Source organism: Fopius arisanus, unplaced genomic scaffold (genome assembly GCF_000806365.1).
Source record: "Fopius arisanus strain USDA-PBARC FA_bdor unplaced genomic scaffold, ASM80636v1 scaffold00002, whole genome shotgun sequence".
NCBI lineage: Eukaryota > Metazoa > Arthropoda > Insecta > Hymenoptera > Braconidae > Fopius > Fopius arisanus.
The window spans coordinates 2,421,666-2,446,680 of NW_011887741.1; the positions used below are offsets into that span (position 1 = coordinate 2,421,666).

The window sequence follows — 25,015 nt, forward strand, 5'->3', positions numbered from 1 at the left end:
CCCATTCAAATCACTCCCAGAAAGGATCCATCAAGCTCTGAATGTCGATCTACCGAATGCTTTTCACCCCAAGAGTACAAATCGTTGGCCATTCGCCACCAAATATCTTCATCAAGTTCTCGCTGATTTCTCTATTATTATTTTATATTAATCTCTTCATGTGTCGCTCATTTTTAGTTATAAATAATTTGTTTAAAATTGGGTGTGCGAGGAAAGGAGTAGATACTCCAAAATCTGAGGAATTCACTCAATATTTTTTAACAGTGAACGTCATGGGTACAAATCCATAACAAGATCAATCGAGTCTCGAGCGAAACAGTGAATTCCTCGGAGGAAATTTCCCGTCCCCGGAAAATCCGGGGAGTCTCCATCACTTTGTGCCATCTCGAAAGCTCCTCAGCACAAAGACTGATTGAAAGAGTCAGATGTCTCGCTGTGAAACACCGGAAGTAGCCAATGTAATACAGAAATTTCTTTTCCTTTTTCTCATTCTGTCAAAGGTCACTCTAACGCGAATATTCCAGAGGCAAATCACCCCTCGAGTATTCAAATCACGTCAGTCTGGAGATAAATTGAAAAATCAAAACCCCTCTCGATGTAATTGCCATTTTTTTAGTTAATTACCGATTTTTTAATTAATTAAAAATAAATCATATCGAATAAAAACAACAATATAATAAAAATACAAAAGAAAATTCGCAGAAATCTCTGGGACACCTTCAGACTATCTCCAAATTTTTTAGTAAAAATAAAACCTGACCGGGAATAAATTAAAACGGTTTATCCTTCAGTTGAAAATTCAAATATTAAATTAAATATTATTAAAGATATTAAAGATATCAATGAATAAAAAATTCGAGTTGCAAAAAATTGGAGTCAATCAATCCAAACAATATCGATTTCGAAAAAAAAAAACGCCAAGTCTCAATTCCTGCTTTCACCTGAAAAAGTCAAAGTCAAGTCCATTGAGCTAGAAGATCTCCACCGGAGATGAAAAAAATGCTGATAAATGTTCGACTAAATCCGGTGGTTCTTCCGAGGCATGCCCCAGACTCCCCCATCAATCTACAGAAGATTGAGAGGAGGAAGATCCTGACAGAAGTATTGGTGATCCCTGGTAGCTAGTTGCAAGGTGTTTACATTCCCCATGAAGTTTTTCGTGGTGTGGATTTGCCTTGGATATCCATGCGCGATGTTCTCCTGCCCACGCGCTTCGCCGTTGGTTGTCGTCAGGTCGACTAGCTGTTGGATTCAGTAACGAGTGGAATCGCGCCACAAGAACCCACATCAACTGCATCCCTCAAATCGCAAAAAAAAAACGCGTTAAAAAGGCCGCAATTTATTCGCCTTCAATCACCGTTGACTCAATTGGGTGAAATTTCCTTGAACTTTCACTGCAATTTCATTGCAATTTCATTGTAATTCATCAATTAATTCCAAAGATTGTTTGGAAAGTGAAATGGAGTGAAGCAGACAGATCCGTAAGTTTTGTGGTAAATTTTATCGCTAACTCGTGGTTAAATGACCGCAGGGCCTGGCAAGGATACACCTCGAAATGAAAGTTTAACGAATAAATTCATTGATACCAAAGCTACTACTAATTTTTATCTAGACATACCTCTCGTTACTCCAGCAAATGTGCAATTACTCCAGAGTAATTATCACGTCCGTCTTGCTATCCGATTGCAGAACTCGAATCAACAGCTGTTTCTGCCGTTCCTTCGGGGGATGATGAATCCACGATTTTTTAGGGCGCGAATCTTGATTAATTCATTTCCCGATCCACTCAAGCTCGTTTCCTCTTGCGACAAATATTAAATGATTCGCTTTCATTAATAGCTTGTTGTTCAGAGAATATCAGGATCGGTGGCGTGGGTGGCAGCTGGGGAAAAGCATGTTTACACATTTTACCGGTGCATCCATCAAATCTTGCGTTTCAGAAAAAAAACGATCAGGCTTGGGGATTATTGATTTGTGGCTTATCGCGGATTTTTTTTAGACTCGCGCTTTTGTTGGCGAATCGATAAGGATTGAGGGGCTTTAGTACTCCGATGATATGAGCAATCCTCGATTGGTAGAACTTGTGTAGTTTCGAAATTTCGGGGTAGAGTGGATGAGTCAGGGGAATTCAGTTCACGTGTCGAATGTTTTTGCTATCCCGCGGGAAATTTGATTAAATGAATTTCTGGGAATCCCGGCAGTTTAGAGGAACACTCAGTGAATCACTTCGTAATTCATTCGTAATTAATGCGTAATTAATTCAATTATTTATTCGATTCTCTTGAAATACAAAAACCCCAAGTGTTGTTAAATATTTCATAAACATTTCATATTTCAAGAAATATTTCATCAAACATTTTCCGCCAACGGAAAGGTCATTCTCTCCACTGGAGAAAATACGTTATTTAATTTTTCTTATAATTCCTCGCTGCGGAAACGAAACGAAACGAATAAAAAAAATGGCTGCCATTTTAGCTCGCTCCATTTTTGGGAAGTGAGGAATTTTAATTATGTATTTTGTTATTGTATTCCGTCTTTGTTATTTTTTTTTTTGCTTCGTCCCGGGTACATTCACCTCAATTACATTGAATACGAAATATTAAATGATAATCCCCTATAGTGCGGGGGAGGTAAAAACATCACAATGAAGATTCATGTCCGTGGGCGGTACCGGGGGAAATATGTTTACCTTTTTTACCCGCACATCCATCAAGTCTTGGACATCATCCACCAACAACGCGAATCGAGGATTATTGATTTTTGGCTTATCGCGGAAATTTTCGGTTTTATGCTTTTACCGGTATATCGATAAGAATTGCGTGGTTTCAGTATTCCACTGATACGAGCAATCCTGGCTTACCAGAACTTTCAGAGAATGGAAATTTCGGTGTGGAGTAGATGTGGGATTAGAATTCAGTTCACGTGTCGAGTATTCCTTTTATTCCACTGAAAATATAATAAAACGAAATCCTAAACATCCCAGAAATTTAGCAGATTCAAATCTGAAATCGAATAATTGCAGTAAATTGATTTATTTCTTGATAATAATATACATTTATTGATAATAATCAGAGAAATGTGTAATGAGTTCTGGCCGTCGCCATTTTATTTCGCTCCGCCCTGCGGGGGAAAAAAATTCAAAAATGGCCGCCGCTGTAGCCGCATCCACCTCACGTTTTTAAACCTCCAAAAGTCAAATTCACCTCAATAAAAAAATGTAAAACCTGTTCTAGGACATTCCTGGGATGTGAGTCATTTTATCTCCACATTTTTTTTCCATTTTATTTTCTTTTGTTTCCCGTGGTTTTGTTTTTTTACTGCGTTACATGAAAGGGAAACACGTTTTCTCTCGTTTTTTTTCCTCGGCTCTCAACAAATCACCACTGAGCTCTCACCTCGTGAAATAAAAAAACGCGTCACTCCATTATCTCCATTCTCCCACGACAGATTACCGCCAACATATCCTCTTTTCATCCTCTTTTTCGTACTGTATAAAATCAGAGGCCTTTCTCACTCTGAAATTAAATTTTCTTGAAATCTCTCTCTCGCACAATCTGATAGGTCGAGAGACAATATTAATTTTCCGCTTATCCCGGCAGATTTACAGCGTAACGAATGCGCGGTGAAATTCCCCAGTGGTATCTTCCAGGGATAAATCATTCTGAGGAGGTGCTAGATATATTGAAAAGGCCAATTACCATCAGCATTTTAGTGACTCCAAGACTTCTGGCGAATGCCTTCGTAGCACTTTAATGCCCCAGAAAATTCTTCGTGCGATAGGATTAAAAAATTCAGGTTAATTCAGTCATGATGAAGTAATTTTATTTCAGCTAATCACCGACCCGGCAATTTTCAATATAATGTTTTTTATTTGAAAGCAGAACTGCTGGAATCTTTCGAGGAACTTGAAACTGAAAACTCCACGGACTTTTGCCTTCGAATGAATTTTTTTTGCTGCGACCCATTATCCCCCAAAAAATTCGAAAACGCAATCAGTCTAATGCAATAAAAAAATATAATACAATAAATAAAAATGAGCCGAAGAAAATGAAAGTATTACGGATACTTATAGCGCAATGAAAACATTTAAAATTATTTCTCCCGCTGATGTACTACAATTACAGCGATAAAACTTGAGTGGTTAAAAATACTAAAAACTTCCCACGCAAGTAAAAATTCTCCTCCATAATTTTTTTACTGTCAGTCGCATGTCTTCGCTGAATTATCAATGTGGAAAATGCGACTCGTTACGAGTTTTCCTCTCATTTTCCAGGCACTCGCCACATGGCGGAAAGTTGGTAATTTAATCGGGAGAATTTCCCCACCGAAAATAATTGAAGTTTGTGAAAAGTTGGAATTATTTTCTCACCCCGGGAAATTAAATTGTTAATCCCTGACAAATATCTATTAAAATGAAATTTGGGGTAGGAGACGGAGGGAAAATGGCGGAGGGACGGGGGAAAATCGGAATATTTTATTTTTCCACGTCAGTTGAATCGCTTCTTCTGCTAGATGTGATAACCCTCATGATTATTCAACAATCCTACTGGAAAATTAGATTTACTGGGGATCTTCGGTGACCTTGATGGAATGTCCTTCGTGAATTTTAAATACCCTGGGGTACTCTGTACTCAGAAGACTAAAACGATTATCCTGTGTAAATCATCGAGCAATTGCAGATTTATTCGTATTAAAAAATTCCAATGAATATTCTTAAACTACTGATTTTTTAAAACAATCTGAATTTTCTTAATTAAATAATTCCCGGGTATAAATATTTTTTCGAAATTTTCACATTCATTAATTTCCAAAAATTTCTAGAAAATTCGAAAAAAATTTCTCAAATAAATTTTTGAAAAATTTTTGAAAATCGCACGGATTTCCATCAAAGGGAAAAACTCAGAGAACCACTTCCTGCAAATCCCGTTTCCATCGATCCAATCTGCCAAACTCCAGGACGATAAAAAGAATTGGAGTGGGAGTTGTGATGCAAACAAATTTGTACTGGAGATACGAGACCAGAGAAATGACCTGGAGGAATGAAACTTGTTCATCCTGACTAGTTCCGGACCTCTGAAATTTCCAAACAAGATTATAAATTCAGGTCAACTCCGTAAATTCATCACCATCAACAATTTGCCGAAGTGATGATTCTGAGGCAATTATCGGTGCGATCGGAGCACCTCGAGAAATATTTCCATATCAATTGAAAACATTTTCCGGGAGCTCTTCTGGATGATTACCTCAATGGCGTCTATATCTTCTGGTTCACTCGGGTGAATCCAAGGATACAACAATTCCAGGCACCAATATTCCAACGTTTCACACAATTGTCAATCAACTGCAGATGATACACCTCGCCAACAGATAAAGACATGTATTTTCCTAGCTAGTCTAGTCTTGACAATTTGTCATTGCCATTTTCATTCTCCACCTGAAAAAGGATGATCCAAAAATTATGACAGATATTATTTTTCTATCGCCGGAATTATATCCTAAAAATGCATTAATTTATATTTTAAATATATCTTCAATGTGAGAGGAGAGATATATCTGCAGAGATATATCCAAAATATATTTCGAATTATGTATTTTTTTTTGTTGAGATGTAATTGACATGCATTTCTGGAAATATATTTTTTTTAGATGAATTAAAGGAAGGACTTTCGGCGGGCTTTCATTTTTTAGGAAAAGGAATTAAATATCGAATATATTTGATTCAATTATACATTAAACTTGGAATAATAATGGAATAATAATTGGAATAATAATAAACTTGGAATAATAATAATAATACAGAGGGTCGAGTGTTTTTTTTTTCAAAGTTAAAAAATCTTGAAACTAGACAAAACGCATGAAAACTATTGCGAAAACTATTCGCACCGCAAAATTTCACGAGCCATTAAATAATAACAAAATGCAACAACGTGATATTTTTTAACGGCCACCCATGTCAATTTTTTGCAAAAAAAAAATTTTAATGTGTATTTCAGAGGAAAGGGTATTAGTCTTTAGAATTTTTTCAGCCAAAAATTTTTTATAGAATTGAAAAACCTCTGAATAAAAATCGCGACTGTGCGGGAATTTTGATACAGAAATTTGGAATTCCATGGAATTTTTCTCGCGAAATCGAGTTCAATGGGACATCCCGGAAAATTCAGCTGTTAAAATTATCAAACAATTCGGGGAAAGCGATAGCAATGCAACGAATCTTCCCCTTTCGATGGTCATTATTCCACGGTAAATACTTTTTTATTTTCCTCTGGCGATAATCCCTCGAGTCGAGCCATTTTCACATTCACACTGCATTTGTATTTTATCGCTTCGGAACTGTCGAGTTTTTCACGATGACAGGGATCTGTGGGAAAATAACACTTGCCGGAAAAATATCAGACTTCATTTCTCACACTCGAATAACAACAATCGTTATGACATTTTTTTTATCCATTTCCGTCAATCAACTTCCACTCGTAAATGAAAAAAAAAACAAATAGTAAACATTCATAAATATTCATAAATTGACAACTGAATTGTGAATTACATAATTAAATAATAGATTGAGCGGAAAAATATGGGTCTTCAAACAAAAGGAATCAATTGATAAAAAATATTTATAAATTCAAAAAAATATTTGTAGATTCATTATTAAAATTAATAATAGCCGCAGATGATTGGCTTGAGCTCGATTTTTTTTTCCAATGAGAAAGAAAGGAAAGAAGGCACTCCCAATCTCCCGGTATTTGTATTTTCATCCCTCGCGATAATTTCAATTAGGCTCCCCCGGAAAATCGATTGCCAAGCAATTTGTTACTAGTGTTGGCCACAAATTAAGCTGAATTGCTGGTACATGAGACCACGAGACATTTAATTTGTGACAGACATTCGTCGATAAAAATGCGTTTCTACCCCCAACTGTTTGTACTGTGTGGGGATACAATTCGTTGGGAATGAAACCAGAGAAATTGCAGCATCGGTAATTGGACAATTGAAGCATTACTGGTATTCAATGTGGCTTATCAAGTTTTTGTATTTATTATTCATTTTACTACGGATGGTATGGGCGTATGAAATACCATTGAATTCGAATTTTCAGTGGAAACTGGAAGCTCGGGATTTCGTGTCTTGGTTTTTATCTTGAATTATTCAATGATCTAATTATTCAATTATTACATTATTATTAATTTCAAAAAACTACTCCTAAAATCAGAAATAAACGGATATTATTCAGTTTATCGTCTCACACAATTTCCATATTCCAAGCGAATATTTCCGAATCTGAGGGGAATAATGAAATTTTTATAATAACCTTTTTTCCAGCCCTCAATTCGCTCTACAAAAAAGGTCAGACCAAGAATTTCGCCATCTCCCTCAGATTCCCAGATATCAATGAAAAACTGAGTATCGATCACAGTCGAATTGAACCATTCTGTAATTTAGCTATTGAATTACCAGTAATAATATTCATTACAGATAGATCCTGTCAATTGCACTCCCCTGATTGTCCATCAATCTTGGAAAATGGTGTCAGCAGCAGTACTGGGTGCAGCAGCAGGAACTGGATTGGCACTTGTTGTTGCGGTGACAATAGTTGTCTATCGTTATTACTCTGTCAAGCATTACGAAAAATATTGGAGTACATTGGACCGATGGCCCGATCCACCAGCTAATTCCACCAAGGGATTAATAATGAAGACGAATCGAACACTCCATTATTGTCACACTCCACCCACATCAGTGCTCGATTGCTGGAGAAAACCCCAGCGTAATTACTGCGCCGTCCAGTCACAGGTACTTGCAATTACTTTTATCTTTTATTTCTCCAGCTTTTTTTCCACTTCCCATGGAAAAATCTTACCTCAATTATTGGATCATCGGGTTAAAATACGTAACTGATGAGCTCCGGTGGTTTGGCATTTATTTATTGTTATAAATAAATGCAATTTCACCTGGGAGGCATTCAATAATATTTTTATTTACTTACTCCGTTAATTTCTCCGCTTTCACCGTGTACTCCATGGGGTGGACGTTTGCGTTTCAACCAACAAATTTTTCCGCAACTCCTCACGGATTTTTTCCACTATTTTTCCGTCCGTGGAGAATATTCAATTAATTGAAAATTCAATGAGCAGTCACCGCACTTTCTGTGGAGAATTAATTAATTATATTGGAAGTTTAAATTGGAAATTTTTATTTCCGTGGAAATTGGATTGATTGACAGAAAATTTAAATGAATGCTTCTCGAGGAATTCAATTAATTAATAATTAAAATTAATACTGATTGATTCAATTTATTTGATTGCATTTTATTGCGGTCTATTTTCGACCGGTGAATTTTCCCTCGGGTCTAGTCCATTTTCCATAATCTCTGAAAAGTCCGCCGATAATAAAATTCTCTAGTGATAACAAAAACATCCCCAGAGCCGATAAAACAGTTCGCAGGGGCTGCTTTATCTTTCCGTCGAGGTGTTACCCTCGACAGTGGAACAAGTCAACGTCAAAACCGTCCGCTAGCGACGGAGTTTCCGTGAAATTTAATTCCCCATTTCCCCAAATTTTCCGGAATCGCTGGTGTAACCGGAAGTCAGAAACATCAACAATTTTCCACTACCGGATTTCCCGATTGCATCGTCAATCCCGATGAAATATTTCCCTGTTAAATTACAATTACAGACAATCGACATCCGACAATCAAAATTAATTACAGATCTATTCATTCTCCTCGCCCAGAATTAATTATCATTAATATTAATTCATTACGCAGTATTTATATCGATTTTAGATAATAATTAAAAAATGAAATTGTCGCAGATAATTAAATAAAATGATTACACTTCAGATAAATAATTTGCATAATTCCAATTTTTATAAATATTAATAATAAATCATTATAAATAACAATAAATAAATAAATAATAATCAATGATTAATTTCGGGGAATATATAATGAATCTCAATATTTCAGATGATTTTCAATTTTTTTGACATCATTCTTCAGATTTATTTTTTTTTTATTTCCATATCGACTGATTGAATTAAAAAAAAAATGATAATAATTTAAAAAAAAATAGTCCACATATCCAAAATCTGTTGGAACCCACGCAACTTAATAAACCATAGGGAAATTATGATTGGCCTATTTTTTTTGTGGTCTATTTCTTCAGGGTTCTCATTTAGATATTGATCTTCCTGTCCTGTGCGTGTGATATTTTGATTTTGTGTTATGATTGCCTCATGATATATTAAATTGAATCATTTTCGGGCTGGTTATTTTTTATTGTCTTGTTTTATTGTGAGAATTTGTGGTATTTAGGGATAATCTGGTGATTACATGACAAAATACGAAAGCGTTGTATTTTTTATGTCAATCAATAAAATAAATCAATAAAATAAATCCGGATTTTCGGGGGTGTGCAATATTGGGAATAAAATATTGGTGGTAATGTAATGGGAATTATGGTGCGTAAATGCGTGATGGGTGTGTTGGTTAAAAAGTGGGAGGTGAAATGGCAGAGACCAAGGAGAATATGAAATTGGGATCGATACGGTTCTGTACCACAAGCGATTACTATTGAGCTTTCGAGGGAATCGCGAGATTGCGCGGGCGCAACTCACATGGAAACCGTGAAAACGGAAAATATTTATTTAAAATAATAAAAATAATCCCGTAAATAAATAATCAATCGCTCGAGAAATAGATTCGAGAAATAAATTCCAGGTAATCTCCATAAAAATCCAGGGATAGAAAATTCGACAGAATAATTCATGAATTTGAATTTTTTTATTTATGGAAAATTGTTCTGAGAAAAAAATTTGGAAAATTGAAAATAAATTTTTTTGATATTAAGAAATGAAATTGAGGAATCGTCGCAAATTCATATGTAAGCAGCGAGAGTGTCAGAAAATATGGAAATTTTAATGGGAATTAAATTTAGATTGGAATCTGAGGTTTTAGATTTTTTAGTGATTATTTAATGAAGATGGATTTTCTGAGAGAGGGGGTTTAAGTGCCTCAGGAGGGATTGTACAGATCATTAAATTGTTTGGAATAATCGCGGGAATTGAATCCGTCTCTGTTATCAAAGCTAGAGATGTGATGATAACGAGGTCACGAATGAGGTCAGAGTGTCAAGGCCGGGTAAAAGCGAGTGACAATTGGACAAATACTCGATAGACTCTTCAGGGTACCCCTGGGGAATACATTAATTAGGAGATATGAAAAAAGCTCGAGGGACAAGTGTTAAATAGATTTCTATACATCTGCTGCTATATTTTTTGACATTAAAATTATCAGGTTTTATCTGGACGAAAGGAAAAAATATATTAATCGATTAAAATTCTGGAAAATTTTGGAAAAATTCTGGAAGTAAGAATTAGGCTATTAACAATAGCCCGAGAGGCCTTCAAAAAAAAAATTAAACAGAAATTCTGAATTTTCCAAAATTCAGAAAAAAATCAACCAAAATTTTCAAAAATTATGATTTTTCACTGAGAATTCGTGAAAGTCTTCGAAAGCCTTAGGACCCATGAAAACCTCTAAAACCATCTTGTAACAAAAAAAAACCACGGATACCCTGAAAAAAGAATAAAAAATTTTCAAAAAAAAATCGAAAAATCAAGATAAATCCTTTCATGCCCCTGAAGCTCTCCGAAAAACTAAAAAACGATAAACGACGTTAAAATTCTTTCCAAAACTAAAAATTCTCCCCTGAAAACCCAAACGTGAAAAAAAAAACAATGATATTACCCTGACCGGTCTGAGAAGTCCTGAAAGTGGCCCAACGCATTGATATACCCGGGTCTGGAGGACGGAGGATGGAGTCGGGGGGTCTAGCAACCGATGGTGAAGGATAACGAGAACGAGGACACGAAATGGATAGAGAATAGAGGATAGAGAGCAACAAGAGCAATACAAGATGAGGAGAGAGAGTAACCTGTTGCCGGCGCACGCACGTACCTCTCACTCGAGCCCGCAAGTTCCTAACTGAGTTGGACAGTTCCTCGTCCCCCACGTCCTCGTCGCCCCCCACGTCCTCGTTGCCCCCCCACGTCCTCGTCGCCCCCCCACGTCCTCGTTGCCCCCCCACGTCCTCGTCGCCTCCCCCCACCTCCTCCTTTCAACCCCCCTACTCACCCTCGTCATCCCCTTCGTCATCCTTACACCCCACCTCAGCACCCTCGGCTCTCATCGGGTTCTACCTCCTCACCCCGATCAACACCGACCAGTTCCTCGCCTCGTCTCCTAGCCGAGTGCTTCCAACAGTCTCACCCTCACTATGCGCTCCACAAACTACTAAACAAATTATTATATTTTTCCAATTATTTACAACATCAACGATCCACACCTTCACAATAAACCTACAACAATATATATATTTATTTTTATTAAAAATCCTCACATCTCCACAATCGATTTTAAATAAATAAAAAAGCGCACAATTGGGGTTAAATAATTTTTCGAGTGATTTTAGTGAAGGTCTGCGGTTTAAAAAATATCGCTACAATATTTTCTATCAACAAAAACAAACGCCACTGGTACCCCGATATTTCGATTTATTTAAACAATTTAGTTGTAGCTGAAATTTTTTATTCTCCGGATAATCAATCGAACAGATATCCCGGGCGACGACAAATGTTTGGAGTAACGATGCGCTAGTGACGTTAATATTTCTCCGCCTCGATAAAACAATCGAGATAAATAAATAAAAATAGTTCATAAAATCGTTCAGTCGGTGGTTCGATAATCTTCTAAAATAAACGATAATCGCCTTATAAACAATAATTAAACAACAATAGTTAAACTACTGAGTAATCACTGAAAAAGTCAGACAATCGTTGAAGAATTTTTCCGGACAATCAATAAATTAATAAATTAATTAAAGAGCAATAAATAAAGGGTTATAGGTAGAATTGTTGGAAGGTGATCGCGGATTGATTGATAATTCTTTTGAATTATTTTTTTTGGGGGTTGCGGAGGGGGTTGTTGGGGTGAGGGGCACTTGGGCATAAAAAGTGGTATTGGACGCACTCGTCAAAGTGCCGGACAAATTGTCGGAAGTGTTGGGGGATGTTTTGGAGCTAGCATGTGGTGGAAGTGCCGGTACCGGTGGTGGTGGTGACAGATCCACTGGTACCGGTACTGGTACCGGAAGTAGAATCGGAATGGTCACCGGTGTGGCCATCATCAGGGATCGGTGGGTACAGCGTGGCTCCAGGTCACCCTTGTCCTCTGCCAACACTGATAGCGCTGACAGCACCACGTCGACAACCAGCTCCGAGGTAATATCATTCGAGAGGTTCTCAAGATAAATTATGGAACATTTTATATTTGAAAAAAAGAGGAGGCGATAAATTATCGGGATATATTATTTTATCGGCGATCTATTTCTACTAGCGCATGTGACGTCTGTGCGCACATGCGTTGGGTGTTATCATTTGATATACAGACTCTGAATATTTTAAAATGATGGATAAAAAATTTTTGAAGAGGAGAAATAGTAAATCTGAAAATATTGAGAAACACACACTGAGAAAAAAATAAAATTATTTTGTCTACCGATTTTTTTTTGCTTCATAAAAAAAAATTTCTGAAAATTTGTGAAAAAAAAATATTTCCATTACATTTTTTTTTACCCGGGAATCTCCCAAACATTTAGCGATAGCCTCTCGATAATCTATGTATGATAAAGTCCCCATGGATTATATAGTCACCAGTCAATCAGGCGGATGTAATTACCATCCATAAAACCGAGATGTTCAGATTGATGACATGCATTTATTCGATTTCATGCGATTGTGTGTCATTTAATAAAATGTTTACACGATTGTTATGATCCCCGATTAAATAGGCACCCCTGGGGTTTCAATATCAAATTGTCAAGAATAATGGGATCAGTATCTCCAGACGATCCATCGATTTTCGTAATTGAAGGGATGTGGAATTAAACTCCAATTCGTATCTGGTTTCGATCAAATTTTTTATTGGATTATGCCATCGCCGATATTAATAGCGTCAGTTCGATCTGATTCTGGCTCGATGAAATTAGCGTGTCCACGTACAACAACAATTTTAACACTGACCGATATTCCTTTCATGTTGTTAAAGACATTACGTACGTTCAATCCCATCGAGAATTCTCGATATTCCATGAACTCAAGTACACGACCAAAATTACACAATAATTAAACATGTACATTTTTTTCAAAACATTATTTTCACTTCCACATCGACTAACGTGAGTTTCCAGGGAATATCTCTTAATCCAACACAGATAACGAAAATTTCGTTATCACCGATTTTGTAACCCGCGTTTTGGTCTAGAAAAAAAGTCTAGAGCAAAATGTTGATATCTCTCTCAGATCAAAAGATATTCCTCGAAAACCTGCAGACCTAATCGACTTGGTGTTCTCTGTTTTTTTGCTGGAAAATTAATGAAGCATGAAGTTGATAAACAATTGGAATAATAATTTTCTCCATTTTTAATTCATTATTTAATTATTTAATTGATGATTCAAGTTATTTTCTCGATATTTCATTTTTCCGGAAATTTAAGAATAATTTGTATTGAATTGAAGTATCGAGTGTTATTTAAAAAATTTTTTAATGACGATTGCATGTTATAAATTTTATAATGATAATAAAATATCGAAAAGCAACTGTCGGTTTGGAAGTTTCGATTTGACATGCAGTAACTCGAAAACTTTGTGGCTAGTAATCCACAAACTTGTGATATGATAACCCTGAGCTACTCAGTTGTGAGATTACGGAATAGCAGTTGTTCCATTTTGAATTTTCACCATGAGTCGAGTTAATCTGAAGTTATGAAAAGTTATATTGGAGGTAGTAACCTCAGGAAGATATATCCATTCCAAGCGAATCTTTATCCAGCTCAGTGAATTTTAATGGCGAGCAATCATTGGATTATAAAAAGTTATTACCGATTTTTATTTCTCCATTTTTTTAACAATTTTTGAGAAACCAGTTCCAGTCATTTAATCGACGATTAAACGATTCGGAAAAACCGATTGAAATGATTGATTGGTATGGAGAGAAAATAAAATGACTTGATGAATTTGGAACTGGAAAAATCATATTCAACCTCGAGAATATTTCCCCTCGTCTGTGGGAAATATTCAGGAATCAACTGATGTCCAATGCCATCGTTTTTATTCAAATCTAAAATTACTGATGCAGCACTCATACATATTGAAGAGTGCTCCACATAAATAAAATAAATAAATTTTCCCACTTGGTTTTTTTTGTTGTGGATTTCCCCGGAGAGGCGTGATAAATAATTTTCATACCTTTCTCTGATTCAAGTAGAGAAGATTTATTTGATACGAGAAAATGTCTTCCAGTCGTTTTTTAAATCGCGGAATCTCCTGATAAATCGTTTTTACTGTTTTACGAAAATCGTAAATTGGCGGGAAAATGATTTTTTATTAAATGAATTTTCTCTTCGACGGACGTTGAGGGGTGAAAGTGGAGTTGGATGAAATGTAGGAAATGGTCTCGAAGGTTTTCTTTTTCCCCGGCTTTCACCCGGATCGATAGTATTTTACGAACTTGAAGTAGTCGAATGGATGGGAAGAGGGAATCCCCTTTTTTATTGATCCCAGAGGGAGAAGCTTTCAACTGAAATTAATTGCCCGACGAGACGATTGCATTAAAGTCATTATCGAGATGCGTCGATCATCGATTTATCGGACATTTTAAAAATCGTGGTTCATTACCCGTGCAATTAATAAAAACCGATAATCGGAAAAAAATTTTCTCTTGTCTATTTTTATAAATTTTCGGTACAGTTTTGTGAATTTTAGAAAAAGGTTGAAAAGGCAATTTTTATTTTAAGCCTGGCAATTTTTTCGCGGCGTTCGTCATTTTTATTTGAATTATCCATGAAAAATTACTCACAAGTTCTTTCTGCCTCGCCAATTTGAAATTTTCAGACGCAATTCTGCAATCTCAATTATCTCAATTACATCAGAGACTGCATATGCATATCCGAGGGAATTACAGCAGTCCGTTAATAATGAATTTTTTAATTTCCAGGAGTTCAACGTTGCCAAGGAGCACCATGCCATCCAGCCATCCTCATCGTCCTCAGCCTCTGACGGTAAATAATCCATTAATTTCAATAGAGAGACTTTAATGAGAGATGCCGACAATCCCCACGAACTCATCGTCGTCACCATCTCATTTTCCCATCCTCCCAAATATTACAAATGCAATGACAAAAAAATAAAACTGTAGAGACCGATGTCCAATGGACACTTCCAGGTGGACTGCCCCACCAAAGCCGGAGCTACCCCTGCAGTTCAGGAGCTCAAGTGCAGGGTCCAGGAGGTAGAGTTTTAGCTCGAAATCCATCGATAAGTTCTCAGAGTTCCCTGGAAGGTGCCTCAGGATCATCAGGCCACCGAGGCTCGTCACCCCAAATTCGAGCATTTGGTCCAGATGGTCGTCATCACCATCACGATCCCCTGCACGCAGCATCTTCCTATCCCCCAAACAGAAGCTCCAGGTAATCCCCAAGTGGATAAATTACTCAAATAAATTATTCAATTGACGAAAGTACACATGTCTACATGTCTTCAGTCTTCCTCTCCCTGGAGATCGTCAAAGAAAATGGAATTATTATTTTTTTTTCATTGCTGAAGGAATTCACCTGGTGGTTCATACCTCAGGACAATTACTCTTTATTCTCATGACTCTCTGGAGTCATTAGAGGGAATCAATATTTGATAGGAGTACACAGTGGCAGTGGCACTGAATATTCATTGAATATTTATAGATCCCCATCCCCAGCACGTGCTTCATCTCTCGATGCTAGATGCAGCAGTCCTGCTAGCTGCTCTGGTAGTGGTCACAGTACTGCATCACCGTCGCAAAGTTCATTATCATCTCTGGCAACTGTTGGGAGTTCATCTTGTGTTACGTCTACCATTGGACCTGCTAAGTCAGCAAGTCGATGTCTCTCGCCACTTCTCATCCCACCACCCAGAGCCTGTCTCAGGTGAGTACAGTAATTACGCCACTCGTTAACGTTCCACACCCAAATATACAGACAAAATTCACTTGTCCATTTTTTTTTTTGGAATTTACCGATGGAATTGTGTGAAAAAAATCGACGTTTTTACCGGTTGTCATTATTTAACGGCTCACGAAATTTTGGTGCTATCATTTAAATAATTCATTAATTTCTATCAGACTTTAATGAGAGATCCCGATAAAAACAGAGGTACGATAAAAAAAAATGTTCATGTTGGCTGTATGTGTGTAGAACACCCTTCATTACACGAGAAATTTTTCAGGGGAAAATTCGCGGTGTTCAGGGGCCGTTCCGCCTTTCAAATCCTTTCATTTCTCACAAAGCCAGTTATAAATACGTAAAGAGATCAAAATGGGTTGCTGTTGATTTCCAGGGAATTATTTACCCCAGATTTATCGTGTACAGGAATTTTCCGTGAAAATCGCTTTATGAATTCTGAATGGGAAATTTCAATTATTTCAAAAAATTATTGAGACAACAATTTCAAAAAAATTTCATCACAAACAATAATAGTGGAAGCAGTATTGCAATATTGCAGGATTATTAATATTATTAAATATTCAATTCCTTGGGATTTCCCGGAATTTTTTAAGCGGATTTTCATGGTCTTGCGGGTGGAATTACGATAAATCGAAGGATTTGATGGAATCACGGGGGAAGAGCCTCTAAATCCACAGTTATGAACATTCATGATTAAAAATTATTGATATGAATTCACATTTGTCGTTTCCGCGATAAAGTGATGGAGGACCAGCGCCTCCAGCATCGCCCTTGGGGTCCCTGCAGCCAGACCTATATCAGCGTCGTGATGGTCCATTATTCCTCAGTGCACGGAGGACTGATCAAACGTTAGTACTCGTTAAAATTTTCACCAGAGACATTATTCCCTGATACCCGCTTCCGCATTTATCCTCCATTCCATTTGCCTGATAAAATTTATCGAGGCAAATTCACTGGATTTTTTTCCCTTCCTCTTTTCCCCGGGTACCCAATTAGCTCATACTTTCATCTTCAATATCTACAGCCCTAATTATCCCTGATTATCATTCCGTACTTGCCAATTAATACTGTCTATGATCTCTAATTGAAATAATGATTATTGAAATAATTGTTGAAATGGAAATAATTATATTTAGTCAGAGGGGGTTTGGGTAATTTTCTCGATTTTCCATTTATCTCGAAATTTTTTTTTCAGGGGAAAGAGTGGAACAATTTTTTACATATTTTGATAATTTTTTTGTTTTGGAAAATTTCTGTTCATTTGGGTGAATTGCTTAAATTTCCTTCAGAACTGGGAAGAGCCTCGGAAGGCTCCATATGCGCCTGAAATACGACTTCGACAGATCGGATCTTCACGTTCATCTGATTGAGGCGCATGATCTTGCTGGGACTGATCAGGGGGGATTTAACGACCCCTTCGTCAAGCTCACCCTCAGCCCTGAAATCGACAACAAGAAGAGACAGACTCCTATTCACAGGAACGAGCCCAATCCGTTGTTCGATCAGCATTTCAAGTTTCCTGTTAGTCATGATGATCTTCAGGACAAAACATTGGTGCTTCAGGCAAGGATTCACTGGTTCTCTCATTAGCTCCTTCACTCATCAATAATTCATTAACCAAAGCAAATTTATTATAATAATAAATAATTTTTAATTTATTTTCCGTGATTTTTCTCTTGACTTTTATTTCCTTTTTCTGGCTGTTACGAAATTAATCAATCAATCCAGGTCTTCGATTACGATCGCTACTCGAGGAACGATGTGGTGGGTTCGGTGAGAATAGCGATGGAGGAGCTAGAGCTGGACTCTTCGAGCTCGTCCATCGAGATCTGGGGTGAGATTGCGGGTGAGAAAAAACCACCGGAGGAGATTCAGGAAGTCTTGCTGTCCTTGTCGTACTTGCCAAGTGCTGAGAGGCTGACAGTCCTCATCCTCAAGGCGAGAAACCTCTTCTCCCCTCAGGTAACTGGAGTCCAAAAATTCATTTATACTAGTTTACCTTTTAGCTACTGAATTTATTCTGGACTTCCTGGATATTTTGAAATTTCCAACAGGATAAAGACACTCTGGATCCATTCGTCAAGGTCAGTCTTCTGTCTGGAGACAGACGAGTCAAGAAGAAAAAGACTGAGGTGAAGAAGGCAACAAAGTCTCCAGTGTGGAATGAAGCCATGTCCTTCAACATTCCTGCAAGTGCCCTCGCTTCCTCTGCAATTGAGGTAATTCACTCAATTTCACATTTCGATTACCATAAAACAATTTTCTCCCCTCGTCTCCCATTGAATCTTCTCATTCATCCCATTTTACCCCCATTCTACTTTATCCGGTGAATCATTCTCAATTTTAAATGAATTGTGGATTTGAAAATCAGGTGTGCGTGCTAGATGCCAGCAGTGAATTAATCGGTGGAAATGCAATCGTGGGTTCTTGCATCGTTGGTCCAGCGATAGATGGAAATTCATCCGGTGGAAATGCGGAAATGAATCCCAGTCGTGAGCACTGGACGAAGATCACACAATCACCGAGGAAAGGTATAGCGATGTGGCACACGTTGCATTGAATCAATCTTTGAATCGCGAGTTTGTCAAGTGGTAAAGTACAACAGAAGAATTTTATTCTCCGGTGATTGACTCCTCGGCTTCATAACGATTTTTTTTCCTCGGGTCATTATGGGAAGGGGATGATTAATCATTTGGAAAAATCATGATGTCTTATCCACCACTTCACAACCCAATGTATCCACATTAGAATCGGGTTTATGCTCTGAATTATTCGCTCCTTGTCCTCAAATATTTTACGAATCAATTTCAAAATCATCTCAAAATTTTGAGGAGTCATTCCCGATATGCCGCTATAAAATTGCCGAAAAATATATCTTTTTCGTAGTTTAGGATTATTTGTAATAATTTTCTTGCGTTTTTTTTAAACTTTTCAAAAATGAATTAAACATCAGAAAAAATACAAGAAAATTATTGCACGCTGATAAAACTTGGTGAGTCATGAAATAATGATAGAATACAAAAATGGTATATTTATTCCGCTCAATCCGATCGACAATTTGTGAGAGAACTGTGAAATGACTATGAAATTTTGAGGATTTTTTTAGAGGGAATGGAGTGATGTATTTAGTGCATAGAAAACCGTGCAATTACAGTTTAAAATAAATAAAATGAGCCAGTACAATATGTCATGGATGAGGAGAGAATAAACCGCTCAAACATGGCAAGATAATACAAATGATGATGAGAGAACAACGGAAAATTTATTTATCAAGGGAATAATGAATAATCAAAAGGCCTAAAGGTCCCGCTTATTCGTAATGATAATAACAATTTTCACAATCGATCGAGCAAGGCAACGCAAAAATGCACAAAGTATTTTACCCTGACGGAATTATACTGTTATGAAATCGAAATGAAAGTCAAGTGCTAGGGTTTTACAAACAAAAAAAATACGGTTGACATTGTTTATTATTCAGGGAATTGTATAATTCCATTACGGTATTGACGTCTGATATACTTTTTTTTTCCATTGAGTCATCCTCTCGAATAGTTTCAATCCAATACACTGTTAAAATTTTTACTGAATTTTCCACAGTTGGAAATATAAAAAAGCGAAAGTTAGGCTGAAATTTCAGGGAATTTTGCCATTGAAAATTCATATATTTCTTGGAAAAATGCATGGAAATAGTAAATCTAACGGAAATTGAGGGAAATATGCAATTTTCCTGAAATTCCCCTTTTTCCTCTGAGAAAATGGCAATTGTCCTCCAATTTTCTAAAACTCGAAGCTTCATAAATTTTCCCTTCGATTGAAATTCACCGTGATTTTCCAAAAAATTCTACAAATTCCAAATCGCATCTTAAATTGCACCAAAATCCATTAATGGATAATGAACGTAATTTAATTTGCAAAATAATTAAAATTGAACGTATACCACAGCAATGTACTTTTCGACCAATATTCGACACGACATATCAATAATGACGCTTTTTCAATTAAATTCTATTTCCAATAGTTCGATTTTTCCCTGATTTCCACGTTTTCCCTCGGATAAAAGTAAATCTAACAGTTCAGTGAATTTTCGTCACCTAATTAGCCCCTCCCACCTGATAATAATCCGATAAAAATTTGTGATGAAGAGTCATTGAAAATTTAACTCGAACGATAATATTAAAATTGAAAAATATATAAAATAAACAAATGGAGTCTTTTTCAAAATTGTTGTTGAAAAAAATATATAGTTCTATGGAGATAATATAACTATTGTTATTAACCATAACATGAATATATCACAAAATATATACTTTTGAGGAGTGAAAATAACGCTCAGCCATAAGAGCATGGTCCGAATCGTACGCTTATCCTATTATACACCTACAGTATTTCTATATATAGCTCTATGAAAATGAATTAATAAAAATATACTTATATGAAATATCAACCTAGATATTTATATTAAAGGAGTAATTGAATTTATCAAGCACAGAGGCGAAAGGACTAATTAATTCATTAGCCAAGTGGCAAACTAGAACGAATTGACTCTACCATTTTCATTATTTCGCTTATTATTTTGGTATGAATTTTTTTTTGTACGGGAGAAAAAACGTTAACTCTCCCCTAACGAATTACGGATTTATTGATTAACAAATAATCGTGAAATTTCTGGATTGATAATTATTCTTTCTATGTGATACCGAAATTATTTATCTGAAGATTTGACTTGAAAATTTTCGAAGTAAAAAATTAATTCATGAATTGTCTTGAATCCATGAAATTCTCGTTATGACAGGGGTTTTTTTAATTAGTATGCCACTTTGTTATTGAAATATTCATTAAATCATGAAAACATAATGATACTTGTCGTGAGGAATAAACAATCAGCAAAATGCTCTTGACTTGCCAATTTGGGATAATTTCAATACATAAAATTTTTCCATAATTCAAGCAGAAATCAAATAATTAAACGCAAATAATATTTTTAAATTGATAACAATCACGTTGATGAAAACTGATATATCTGTGTTCTCTCCTGTACTGCATAACGTTTCGTGATGTTCTATTCTTGATACTGTAATTACAAAAAGAAATACCTCAACGGCAATGATTTAATTAAAAAATCCACTGAATGAAAATACCGATGTTTTACCAATCAGGAATTTTTTTCCTGTTTGTGTGTGACATTTCCTGAATTTTTATTGGTGAAATATACTTGCCGTAAACCTAAAAAAAATTATTAAATAATCCATGGTTGTTCCAAATTCGTCTTGAAACTTATACTGTATCTTAAATGTGATGTGGAACCAAATATTTTCATGTTATGTATTCTATATTGATCGATTTATTCAAAATAAAGGATAATCATCATATTTACATCAAATACTCGTACCTCGATGGTCTCAACATTAAAAATTATCTAATGTTCAATACAACCTGTTCAAACATAATCTATTTCTAGTCCCTGAATTATCATTGAGAAAAAGTCAAGCGTTCGGAGATTTTTTACACATTTATTCGCATCGAGTCCAATTCATTCAGAATTCAAATTTAGAATTTACGTTTTTTATGACATTGTCTGTCTCATCGATGTCCACGAAATCCTTGACTCCAGCTGGACGCACAGAGAGTCCTATCGAGACTCCACTCTCTTGCCATTTTGCTTTTAATTTCACACAACACTTTTTCGCTGAAAAAAAAAAACAACAAAAAAAAAAATAACGAATCCAATTCAATTTCTCACAATAAACCAATAAAATATGAAGAAAATTTTGAATGATAGATAATAAAAATAATATCTAAATAATTTATAATTTATAATTTATGTTGAAAAATTACTGGAGATATAATGAAAAAATGATTAAATTGCTTACTGATCTGTCCCCGTTCATGTGCAGCCGCCAGTTGATTGACAACTCTCCTCTCGACTTCGTACTTAATGGATCGTGCACCGTAATGAACATCATACCCATCGGCAAGTGCTGAGAGTACCTCTCTATCCCACCTTAATTCGATCATGTGTCTCTCCCGAGCCCTCTTCGCCCATGCATCCAATTCTCGTGCAACAAGTTTTATCAATTCAGCCCGAGAAAACGGTAGAAAGTAAACAATCTCATTGATACGCCCCAGGAATTCATCCCGACGAAAATGAGCTTTCAGAATAGGACGCACAACTTCGTCTTTGAAATTTCTCGATATGACGATTTGCTCCGGTGTTTGGTCCTCACTCTCACTCTTATCGAGCCTCTGATTCAGCAGACGTTCAGCCTCAGCTCTCAGTTGAATGGCGTGCTCTGCTATTTCTTCACTGGCTAGATTCGATGTCATTATGAAAATGGCATTCTTGCACTCGATCGTCTTACCTTTGCCATCAGTCAGCCTCCCCTGGAGTTAAGAGAGTGTCAAAAAGCTATTTAACAAGCATTAATTAAATATTAACAATACCTCGTCGAATAATTGGAGGAGAACAGTGAGGACGTCAGGGTGTGCCTTGTCGACTTCGTCAAACAGCACCACGGCATTGGGCTTCTTCTTCAAGAGCTTCGTCAACTGTCCACCATCATCATGCCCTACATAACTAGGTAAAAATAGAAATTAAGATAAATTCCTGGAGCCAATCATCTGCGTAAAAAAAAAAATCCCAAAGAACCGGTCAAAATCACTCCAGAGATTATTAATTATTATTAATTATTAATTATTAATTATTAATTATTAATTACCCAGGAGGAGCTCCAATGAGCTTCGCCACCTCGTGCTTCTCCTGATACTCAGACATGTCGAGGCGAATGAAGCCATCGGGTTTGTTTTTATGGATATAGGCAGCTAATTGCTTGGCCAGTTCTGTTTTTCCAATGCCAGAAGACCCCAGAAAGAGGAAGACGAGTGGATGTTCCTCGTCGATCCATCCATTCTCCTTTCTCCTGATTGTCGAGGCAACCACAGATATGGGTCCCTCCTGGCCCACGATATGCTCCTTCAGCCTCTTCTCCAGGGGAAACCTCCGACGTTCCTCTGCCTCTTTCTCCTTCATGAGTTCATCGTATTTGTGTGATTGTTTTGTCAACAGATCCTTTATCTCGTCGTCTCGTGCGTATTCCACTGCTCGGTGACCCGTGTCATTCTCGATTGTGGGATTTGCTCCAGCCTCTAAGAGGATCTTCACGCAGGATAACGAATCCGCCAGGACGGCGTAATGCAGGGCGGTAAAGCCTTTGAAGGTCGCTCGGTTGTTCAGGCGATCCGAGAACTCTTCCTCACGTTTTGTCAGAACTGAAATAATCATTTGGATAATTAAGATGTCTAGAGTTTATCTGATTCATTTTTTATTTTCATTTTGATGAGAAAATCAATGATAGACGAAGGGGAAATCGGAATTCAAGGAATAGACAATTGCATTACTAATTTGCTAATTTATTTGAAAAAATAATTATACTATATGTAACGAAAGGGCAATTCCCCGTTTTTTTTTATAAAAAAAAAATATTTAATCGTTCTTACCATCAAGGGAATGCAATCCTTTCTCAATTGCTGTTTTATAAACATTGACGAATTCGTCTCCAGCATTGACGTCAGCCCCACTAGTTATCAAAAATTTTAAAGCCTCTGTCTTTCCATTTATCGCAGCGGAATGCAGAGCTGTCCATCCCAGGGGATGCCTGGAGTCCGGATCAATTCCTTCAGATATTGACTGCCACAAACGAAACGAATTGACGAAAAATCATCAATGGAAATTGGGGAAAATTACCTGAAATTCTAAACATTACCTTCTTCAGGTCAGGGATATTTCCGTATTGAGCTGCTCTGAAGAATCTTTTTTCTAATTAAAAATCAAAAAAATAATTTAGCAACCCTACCACTTCGATATTCATGTCATCGACATTATCCCGAAAACTATCGATTTAAACTGAAAATACCAGAGGACTTTTTTCTGAGAAATCAAATTTCCTCGAAAAAAGGTCTTTTGATATTTCCTCCTAAAATCAATACTTTTTCAAATAAATCGATGTAAGAAGACAAAACAATAAAAACCAATTTATTTTTAACAAGCAGTAAAATCAGGTAAAAAATAATTAATAAATAGAAATTACCCTGACCTTTGGTGAAATAGGGAGCATCACAAAGTGCGATGGTCAGTCCAATTCCACCAAGTAAAAACCTGAAACTCCAGAATCCCTGATCCCTCCAATTTCTCCGATTGCCCCTGTGATGATGCCCCTTCTGGACAGCTGTCAAAGCATAATTTTCCCTGTGGATGTCATCAGGTGAATTGAACTGCCTGAGAAAAACACTGGATGCCTCATAACCTCTCCCTGAATTCCAGAGGGAATTCCTCTCGACGTCTCGAATGATGAATCTCCTGAGGATGGCACTTGGACTCCTGGAGCCAAAAGACCGCAGGGCTGAGGCGTAAAGTCGTGACATTCCTCACTTCATTCAGAAAATAACGAAACGTGTGCGCTCAGCTGACATTTCCGAGGGGAATTTCGTCATAGGTACGTGTTCCACATCACACACACGAGAAACTCCATCCCATTCCAACCTTGCAGGCACACTGCAGCTGCAGCCAGTCATGAGCTAGACGCTGTTGTCCATGGCAACGAGTGTACCATGCAAAGAAGAAATTTCTACTTCCTTTTTACAAATGTTTTTACGTTTTCTAATTATTCATGCAATTATTACCGATATTCTCATTTTTCATGTATTTTGTATTTCATGGATTCAATGCCTCACGAATTTTTATTTCTTCTTCAATTTCTTCATTGAATAAAGGGTTGTTCTAGATATTGAAATGCACGCGGATATTTAATAACAATAAATTTATTAAATTGACAAAGGTGAGAGAGATAAGACATGTAACAAACAAAAAATCATATCTGACGGATTTTTTAAGTATATCCATATAAACAAAAAATATATAATAATTCTCTGTCTTTTTTTTCTGTAGATCTCTTGAGAGCGATCAACAATTC

General features: G+C 36.5%; 2 protein-coding genes across 4 annotated transcripts; one reads left to right on the forward strand and one right to left on the reverse strand.

The window, feature by feature from the left end:
* The first annotated feature begins 1,460 nt into the window (after positions 1-1,460).
* Positions 1,461-18,933, forward strand: Sytbeta (Synaptotagmin beta). Of its 2 annotated transcripts, XM_011306245.1 has the most exons (10): positions 1,461-1,481; positions 7,471-7,788; positions 15,050-15,113; positions 15,278-15,521; positions 15,792-16,013; positions 16,790-16,897; positions 17,339-17,612; positions 17,778-18,011; positions 18,104-18,268; positions 18,421-18,933. In XM_011306245.1, the coding sequence occupies exons 2-10, from the start codon at positions 7,519-7,521 to the stop codon at positions 18,607-18,609; spliced, it is 1,770 nt and encodes a 589-aa protein (XP_011304547.1). In that variant the 5' UTR covers positions 1,461-1,481; positions 7,471-7,518; the 3' UTR covers positions 18,610-18,933. The 2 variants fall into 2 exon arrangements, with proteins under 2 accessions (XP_011304547.1, XP_011304556.1); XM_011306254.1 differs by lacking the exon at positions 16,790-16,897.
* A 66-nt stretch (positions 18,934-18,999) lies between these two features.
* Positions 19,000-24,881, reverse strand: LOC105267419 (caseinolytic peptidase B protein homolog). 2 transcript variants are annotated; one of them, XM_011306264.1, is made up of 7 exons: positions 24,134-24,881; positions 23,810-23,862; positions 23,544-23,733; positions 22,766-23,315; positions 22,491-22,623; positions 21,920-22,430; positions 19,000-21,735 (listed from the first exon to the last, which is right to left on the reverse strand). In XM_011306264.1, the coding sequence occupies exons 1-7, from the start codon at positions 24,465-24,467 to the stop codon at positions 21,584-21,586; spliced, it is 1,923 nt and encodes a 640-aa protein (XP_011304566.1). In that variant the 5' UTR covers positions 24,468-24,881; the 3' UTR covers positions 19,000-21,583. The 2 variants fall into 2 exon arrangements, with proteins under 2 accessions (XP_011304566.1, XP_011304574.1); XM_011306272.1 differs by having other exon boundaries at positions 24,140-24,880.
* Between the last annotated feature and the right edge of the window lie 134 nt (positions 24,882-25,015).

Bases quoted from the DNA above. Each gene is read 5' to 3' on its own strand.
- LOC105267419 (XM_011306264.1), bottom strand. From the start codon at position 24,467: ATGTCACGACTTTACGCCTCAGCCCTGCGGTCTTTTGGCTCCAGGAGT. The intron at 23,863-24,133 runs GTAATTTCTATT...ATTTTTAATTAG, and splicing joins CTATTTCACCAAAGGTCAGG to AAAAAAGATTCTTCAGAGCA. The intron at 23,734-23,809 runs GTAATGTTTAGA...CGTTTGTGGCAG, and splicing joins ATATCCCTGACCTGAAGAAG to TCAATATCTGAAGGAATTGA.
- Sytbeta (XM_011306245.1), top strand. From the start codon at position 7,519: ATGGTGTCAGCAGCAGTACTGGGTGCAGCAGCAGGAACTGGATTGGCA. The intron at 7,789-15,049 runs GTACTTGCAATT...TTTAATTTCCAG, and splicing joins ACTGCGCCGTCCAGTCACAG to GAGTTCAACGTTGCCAAGGA. The intron at 18,012-18,103 runs GTAACTGGAGTC...AATTTCCAACAG, and splicing joins GAAACCTCTTCTCCCCTCAG to GATAAAGACACTCTGGATCC.